General features: G+C 35.4%; 1 protein-coding gene across 1 annotated transcript; it reads right to left on the bottom strand.

Moving 5' to 3' along the window:
- Positions 1-954: 954 nt before the first annotated feature.
- Positions 955-4,352, bottom strand: LOC107763283 (glutamyl-tRNA reductase 1, chloroplastic). Its single transcript, XM_016581761.2, has 3 exons — positions 3,849-4,352; positions 2,690-2,931; positions 955-2,401 (listed from the first exon to the last, which is right to left on the bottom strand). The coding sequence occupies exons 1-3, from the start codon at positions 4,102-4,104 to the stop codon at positions 1,271-1,273; spliced, it is 1,629 nt and encodes a 542-aa protein (XP_016437247.1). The 5' UTR covers positions 4,105-4,352; the 3' UTR covers positions 955-1,270.
- Between the last annotated feature and the right edge of the window lie 4,301 nt (positions 4,353-8,653).

Raw genomic sequence — 8,653 nt, 5'->3', positions numbered from 1 at the left:
TTTCCCAACTGTCGTTTTTTAGGCCAGTGCTGCTCACCGGCATTTTAATTTTTTCAATTAGAATATAAATTTGGGTAGGCAAAAAAGGTGAATTATGTTCTTCGAAGAGTTTTTGGTCTGGAGGCTTTCGATGGTGTTCGGACAGATCTAGTTTCTGGTAGTGGTGGGAGTTTTCCGGTAGGTTGCAGGCGGATACAATAGGAGAGAGATGAGGATGGAGAAAGAGGGAGAGAGTTATATACACAGATCTGATCTGGAGGTTAGCTTGCCGGATGATCTCGCCATCGCGGACAACTGCTAAAGGAGAGAGGGAGTACGTGAGTTAAAAACCAAAACTAGGTTAAATGTGGGAAATTTCTTTTAAAATTTTCTAATTTAATAAATGCAATAACTAAGATATTATTAAAAAGATATTATTAAAAGTGGTGATATGGACTCCACCTTGGCATTTTATTTGGTGGGGTCGAGTGACTTGGCAGCTGGCATGGAGAAAATTGAGGGGGTCAGCCTCCACAGTGGAGGGACGTTAGGGTTAGGGGCAATTTTGCAAATTTTGTTAATGGCAGGGATAGATTTGGACGAAAAGTATAACGGGTGGCAGAAGTAAACAATATACCATATTAGAGGGACAATTTTGGACCTTTTCCCTTTATTCTTCTACCTGCTTAGCAAAATCACTAGGGAATCATCAGTTGCACCTACTTTTTTATATCTGAGGTAAATGGAGGCCTCATCTAAGACCAAGCTGTCTCAAATAACACTATCTTGTTAGCACGCATTCTATTGTGTAGAAGAAAACAGAGCTGCATTCCAGTAATCACATTTGTTGCATTTGACAATTACACTGCAGGTTTCAAAAGTGGAGGGAAAACAAGTCGAATAAAATTAATACATCAAAGTATAATAATCATAATAGTAAATGAACCAGTGAATTAGTTACAAGGCTAGAAACTGTTTGTGGGAGGAGTATATGGATATTTCCCATGAATCATTCGCTACAAAGATCAAAGTTCAAATGATAATGTCTCAATAGGACAGTTGCATACAAAATGTACTCTTAAGACACGAGAGGAATCCGCAATCAGAGATATGCAGATGTCTTCAACAAAATTAAATCAACAGGAAAGATCTCGACAAGGGATCATGTCCTGTTAGACATTTCAATGAGAATTTACAGTAGGGGCAAACGGAAAATACAATTTAGGAATTCTTCCTCTTATTCAGTTGAGGCTCTGAGAGAATTTTCAAGAAAAAGTTGAGATAATGGACCTTATTTTTGAGTTTGCTCCACTTTAGCTCGAATTTTTTGTTCCAATACTGATATATCTGTCTCAAGGTTGAACATCCTATTTAGCGCGTGCATATTCTCAAGGGTCTCACTCAATGTGCGGCTGTCACTCCCATCGCATCGTAAGTGTTGCATGGGACCATGAAGGAGCTTGTTAACTATACCGCGACTAAGATCATCGACAGCCTTCCTTGTCTTCTTTGAGATATCATCGCCCATTTTTGACATGCACTTCTCAAGTTCAGCAACCCTTAGTCTTTCAGCATAAGCCCGCAGTTTCTTGATGGTGGGAACAGTCTCCAAGGAATCCCTCCAAGCTTCAAACTGTTTGGATTCCTCAGAAATAATTGCCTGAGCTTCCATTGCTTTTCGAAGGCGGTCCTCCTTATTAGCTGCCACAACCTCCTTTAGATCATCCACATTGTACACTCGTGCATTCTCTAGCTCGTTCACACAAGCACCCACATTCCTAGGAACCGAGATGTCGACGAAAAGCCTTAAACCCCCAACACTTGCAGCAACAGGTGGAAGATCCAGCACATGTTCTTTCAGAAACAGCGGGGTTTCTGATGCGGTGCTTGTGAAGATAACATCAGCTTCAGCAGAACTATTAAGCATTTCACCGAGGGGCTTGTAGATTATCTCAACATCTTTCATCTCTTCACGAATGGCAGAAACTCTTTCCTCACTTCTGTTTACGACGACCATCCTAGTGCATCCCTTAGCTACCAAGTGCTTGATCACAAGCTTCCCCATCTTGCCTGCTCCAATAACTAGCATCCTAGTACTAGCATGGGAGGATTCAGGAAGCTTCATCAAAGCCAGCTCCACAGCAGCTGAACTAACAGAAACTGCCCCAGCTGCAATGTTTGTTTCAGTTCTAACCCTCTTTCCGACAGTGATTGCATGCTTGAATAGTCCACTAATGTTCCTTCCGAAGCCTGTAACTCCTTGACCAACCTTGACTACTTGCTTGACTTGAGCAAGGATTTGACCTTCCCCTAAGACCAAGGAGTCTAGCCCAGCTGATACTTCAAAGAGGTGCTGTGTAGCATCATTGTTGTACAGTAAAAATCGGTGCTTACAAATCTCTGTAACAGGTACTCCACTTGTCTGCCAAAGAAAAGGAGAACTGCTTATCAGAATGATTGTGAGTAGAACCCCAATGTTGCAAGGATAATGACAAAACATAGGCTACGATCTGTTCAATGGGGGGGATTCAGTAGTCTTTTTTTTATGTTTTACTACAGTCATGAGTAGGAAAACCTCTTCTCGCCGAGAAAATGACAATGGATAGTTCGATTGATTCACTTTTTATTTTCTATTCATCATTGTAAGAAAAAAGATAGCAGACTGTAAAGCTACACAATCAGATAGCAAAGTTCAAGGTTAAAGAAGTACCTTTGACATCCATTCAGTAACTTCTTTAACGCCACGATGTTGAGAAAGAGCCACAACATAGATCTCCATCCTGTTACAGGTGCTAAGAACTGCAGCTTCTTCAATATGATTCAAATTGCAGAGCTCCCCAATAGCTCTCGGCCACTCTGCTTCAGGAATTGCCAGTTTTTCACGTATTTCAACAGGTGTAGTGTGGATACTGAGCCCAATGACAACAATACTGCTCCTTTCCTTGGTATATCCTGAAGCATATTAAGATAAAAAAAATTGAGGTATCAGTTTTTTATTGAGTGTACAATGTTAAAGATTCAACAAGGGAATGGAAACACATTACATTACATTTATGCACAACGATATTATATATTAATTCGAGAAGATATTACATTGGCTATAATGTCAGATCATTAAGAGCTGAAGGGACTGATATGACTGCACCACATGCAAAGTTCGTAACCAGGAAAGGCCAGGAAACTATCAAATATTCGCTCACGATGCAAAAACAAAATGTTAGGTGATTTCTGTCCATCTGCCTAATCCTTGGTCGACAGAGTTACCCGCTAGTTGTGTTGGTGTGAGGCAACACGTACCCTGTGAATTAGTCGAGGTACGCACAGCTGGACCAGACACCACCATTAGCAATAAAAACATGAGGTCCAACTTCTTGTTGCACTATTTAATTGACATTCATGTTCCAAGTTATCATGGAAAAAGGAAGCTGCGATAAGCACAAACAACTTGTGGCCTAACCCTATATGTAAAACTAGTAACATAGCAATATCCTCGTTAAACAAAGAATTGACTAAAGACCATAATTCCACCAAAAGCTCTTCACTAAAACACAAAGTAAAGTCACTATACATGCTTCTTCCAAATAAATGCATAAAGAATAAGCCTTGGAAAAATAGGAGAAACTACTCCAACAACAAAAGAGCATAGTAACAGTAAATAAGATTGATTAACATGGAGCTAATAAAAGGATGCAGCAATCAGCACATTGATCAAATAGAATCACTGAGCGGCTAAAGAATCATATCATATCACCAGATTTAATATGAACATATAAACTCTCCAACAATTAATTGTAAAAGTTCTAAATTTTAAAAATATATCATATCAAAGTGAACAAGAGAAACAAACTTTGGAAAAATGAAATACATACTGTCAGCAGCTGAGGTTTTGAGCTGTTCAAGAGCAGAAAGGCTGGAAGATGAAGTCACATTTTCAGAATTTTGACTTTGACTCAAAACATCAGATGCTGCAACCTCACACCTGATCCCTAAATTAAACAACCCCTTTTGAATTGGCAACCGTCTGAGCCGACCCGGATGGGAGAACAACCCGATAGGCGCCGGAGAAGTCGCCGACGATGATAAAGACTCGAGCTTGGCACCGGAAAATGCGGTTGGAATAGCCATTTGCTGGCAATTACAATTTGAGCTACCAAAAACCCTAACCCTAAAATTTGAAATGTTGAAAGGAGATATGAATTGGGTTTTTAGTAGCTCTCGCTGTGGCCAGAAATGGTGGAAGGCGTGTGGCGTTCGAAGGAGGAAAAGTTTCTCCTTTTGAGTTTTCTTCTGCTGGTAATATTTCAACTGTCTGTCTGTCTATTTTTTGGAATTTTTTTGTAATTTTCTTGAGGTGGTTTGGTTGGGTAAGTATTGACCAAAGATGATTATTAGGATTTGATATTTGGGGATTTCTTTGAATTCTGATTGGCTGTGGTTTCCACGCTTTATCCACACTCGCTAACTCCTATCCACCAACTCGTTGGACATCTTTTTGTGGGTTCAATGCCTTTGTTTGGATTCTCTATACTTTTTTAACTTTAATTTTTTTTAAATTGTTTTGGTTGGGATGAATTTGTATGGTGAGAAAGAGAAGGTAGAAAAGGCAACAGTGTTTAGAGAAGTCGGAGTACATTTAAATGATGTAGAACGAAATTATGACCATTAGATTAATGCTTTGATCTTATTTCATTGTTTAATTTTCCGGGTTTTGTTTAAATGTAGGATTTTGATCTAAACTTAAATTTTCACTTGAATTCCAAGTTCATTGCTTAGTTTAATCTAGCAAATTAGGAATATAGTATTTAAACAAATTGTAACGTAGCTTACAAAATTTCGTAGAATATATCAAGCATATTACGTCTTTAAAATAAGTAAAGGATTCAACTTTTTAACTTATATACATAATACATAGTAAATTCAAAGAAGCAGACACCTAGTAAAGTTAAAGGGAGTATCAATCTATGACCCCAATCTTCAATAATTAGAGATACTATATTGAAAACGACCAGGGTGAAGATGAGAAGCATTATAGATCAAAATTAATACTAATAAATCATACTAATAGTTTTGTTCTCCTTTTTTGAATTATTTGAATATTAGATTTAAAAAGTGTCGTCTCGACAATTTCATAAACTCATGGATTATTCATAAAGAGATCGAGATGTGATTGGATATTTCTTGACAATCAAATACTCCAAGAAGATTCACAATATTCTCTTATAGAGATCAAATATATCCCAAGAAGGTTTGCATCATACTACATTCGAAAAACATGTTGCTCCAGTCCTTGAATTATGGAAAACGATCTGGAAAGAAGAATCAAGGAAACAAATAGAATTGTTCTCACAATTAATTAATTAAATTATTTTTTTGTGATTGCAGTTTATTTTTCATTTTCGAAAATTTATTGCAAAATTAAAAAAAAAGATTTAAGAAGTGTAAAAGGAAGAAGTTGTCCCAACAATATCTTAGTACACAATAGAAAAAGATACTAAAATGAAATGATTGGTGAAAAGATGATAGAAGATATTGAATGAAAAGGATAAGATGAGAAGAGGAGACTGGTGATTGAGATTGGTTCATAGGATTTTTAGGGGTCTTTTTCTGCCACAATTACAATATGGTCGTGGAGATTAGATATGCACCCATTTTGCATCTTGTGGCTTCCACAATTTTTAAACTAGCACTCAAATTTAGAAATTTAATTTACTTTTTGTTATAGTATACTTAAGGGGTATCAAACAGGCGGATTGGGCTTGGGCGGTCAAAATGGATCGAGTCAATAAATAAACAGATTAATGACTCGTCCAAAAGTTACTTGGCTTGAGATGGACTGTGTCAAGATGAGTTAAAATTTAGGTTATATTCCAATCCAACCAAGTTTAATTAATGTGTGTTATTTTCTTATAAATTGTTTAAATACCAATAAGATATTTTTTGTATATGACAAAATCATATCAAATAAGATATTTTAGTATAGTTACTCATAGATCAATTTAGGCTAAAAATCAGTCCAACTTTAGATTGACAGAATTTAACAAATAAGCGAGTCAATGACAAACTCAACCTTGGACGAGTTGAATATGTTTGGGCTCAAATTGCCACCCCTATATTCATTCAATAAAAGGTAAATTTGCAAATCAATGTTTATACGATTTTTTATGTATAGAAAGAGATCACTCTTTTCTTTCATAAGCTTTATTCGTTTGTTGAATGAAAAAAAGCTGAGAAGTGCCATTTTGAGCTATAGCTTTCAAATCACTAAATATACATTATAATTAGCATGCAAAACTAATTACATTTTAGTATCCCCTTCTCTTATTTTGTAAAAAATCACGTTGCTCTAGTTGGTGAAATTAATATGAGCATAAGAAATCCGTCGTATATAATTTCATAAAAGAAAGTTCTTTCTTTAGAAAAAAGAAACGAAGAGAGGAAGAGAGAGAGCGTGCAATTTAAAAATGCTTTAATAACAACTCAAATTGCTCTCCAATTGTCACTCTCTTAATAAGTTAATATTGCTTGTAAGTTATTTTAAAGGAGAATAACTTAAACTTTAAAGTTGTTAGAGATGGATATTTATACAGGATTTCAACATCATTATAGACATTGGCAGATTCAGGAGTTTTTTTAATGTTATTTATACATCATGCTCCTTTACAATTTTAAATTTAAGAAAATAATCTTTTTAGATCTTTTATGGGAAAAATTCAAAAATAGCCAAATTTACAAGTGGTCATTCAAAAATAGCCACAGTTTCAAAAGTTATCGAAATTTAGCCACTTTTCATGTAAAGATAAATCTGAACGAAAACACTGTTCAAAATCCAAAAAATACTCCAGTATAATATACTGATGTTCAAGCAAAGTATACTGGAGCCAGCAAAGTATACCGGTCCAGCATAATATACTGAAAGTTCATAAACAGGTGCACCGAACTCCGGTATATTATGCTGGACCGGTCTCTGTTGCAGCAAAATAGTGGCTATTTTTCAATGACTTGGCAAACGCCGGCTATTTTTGAATGACCAGTCCAAAAACTGACTGGCCCGTGCTATTTTAACATCTTTTATGTGTAAAAGACAAATCTCTTACTTGTTAAAGTAAATCTCTCATGTATAAAAAAAATAGGTAGGGTCATAAAATTAAAAACAAGTTTGTAAAGAGCCAAAAAATCAATTGATCCGAATTTTTAAATCGTGGGTGCTCAATTATTTTTAATCTGATAAATACTACTGAGATTGAGTGCTTAATTAATATATTTATATGAATTACTAATTTTTTTATATATAAGTAATAGTGTTTAGCTATATAAGTAATAGTGTTTAGCTATAAAAGTAATGGGTGCTCAAGCACGAGCACCCATAACCCATAGAGTAGATCCGTCATTGGTTAGAGATAAATATCTATGCGAATTACTTAATTTCTTAACATCACTGTAGACAACTATTGTGTGCTATAAATTACTCGCTATCTCCTTTTCAGCAATAACATGTTTGTATGACCCAAAATTTAGATCTAGATTTATACAATTAAATTTATAATAAAATAAATTTAATGTTAGTCAATATTAATATCTAAAGGATAGACCAAATACTTTTATAGTAAGATCCCACGTGTTCCGTTGAATGGCAATGAATGATTCAAGAATATGGATGATGCCAATAAATAATAATAAATGACATTAAATAAATAAATGGATGGAGGTACCCGACAAAGGTGAGATTTTCCAATAATTCTTCTGACAAGGATAAATAATGATAATCCTTTAAATATTCGAATCCTCCTTGGATCGGGGAAAAAAGGATAGATAAAGGTATAAGAAAACAGGTGAACTTTGTATGTGTATGATAAATGGAGAATCTTCAAAGAATGTTAATGTATTGTTCTTTACAATGAATGTCCAATCCCCTCTATAACTACATATCTTTCTATTTATAAGGGTACCTGAGCCACAAAACCCTAAATAATACATCTGGGAGGAATATTCACTGGAATATTATCTGGGGAACCATAATCACAGAACTAGCAGTTACTATTTTAATAAAAGATGTGCTCGTCCTCATTCTCGTCCCCTGATGAGCCGCTTCGACCTCGTCGACGACGCGTTGTCTTCTCGTGACATCGACCTTTTGAAGCCAAATCATTATACTATATTGACGACATGTGGCAGCCTTCGAAGGCTTCCTTGATGTCGACTTGATCCACATATAATCATGGTAGTTTTTGCCCATACAATGGTCGCATCAAGTTTATAAAAATAATTACTTGCAGAATAGGGTAGTTTGAGAAATAACTAATATAATCACACAAAAAAACTAAAGAGGAACTTGTTGCAAATTTTCTAGGGATTTTTATTCAAATAACTAGTTAAATTCACTATTTGCTTTTTTAGTGGTATATATAGATTATATATTGATTACACACTGTTATATACATATTATACATAGGGGCAGATGCATGCCTAAGGAAGTGGTATCACGCGACACGTTTTGTCCGAAAATTTTATTAAATATATGTATTAATACTATAAGAAAATGGGTAAGTAGGAAAAAATGACACCACTTGATGTAAGCTGTCTCTTGTTGTGTTGGCACTTGATTATGTGCTTCATTTTACTCTAAGAGGTTAGAGGTTCGAACCTCAAGTAGCTCATTTTTTTATTTTTTTTTTGC

The sequence above is a fragment of the Nicotiana tabacum genome, chromosome 12, assembly GCF_000715075.1.
Source record: "Nicotiana tabacum cultivar K326 chromosome 12, ASM71507v2, whole genome shotgun sequence".
NCBI classification, from domain to species: domain Eukaryota; kingdom Viridiplantae; phylum Streptophyta; class Magnoliopsida; order Solanales; family Solanaceae; genus Nicotiana; species Nicotiana tabacum.
Note: the sequence above shows the minus strand (reverse complement) of the source record. Positions and strands in the feature narration are given on the sequence as shown.

What these genes read in the sequence shown, in the direction of transcription:
- LOC107763283 (XM_016581761.2), bottom strand. Translation starts at nt 4,104, where the DNA reads ATGGCTATTCCAACCGCATTTTCCGGTGCCAAGCTCGAGTCTTTATCA. An exon ending in CAAAACCTCAGCTGCTGACA is followed by an intron (nt 2,932 to 3,848) that starts GTATGTATTTCA and finishes AATATGCTTCAG; the next exon opens with GATATACCAAGGAAAGGAGC. An exon ending in TTACTGAATGGATGTCAAAG is followed by an intron (nt 2,402 to 2,689) that starts GTACTTCTTTAA and finishes TTTCTTTGGCAG; the next exon opens with ACAAGTGGAGTACCTGTTAC.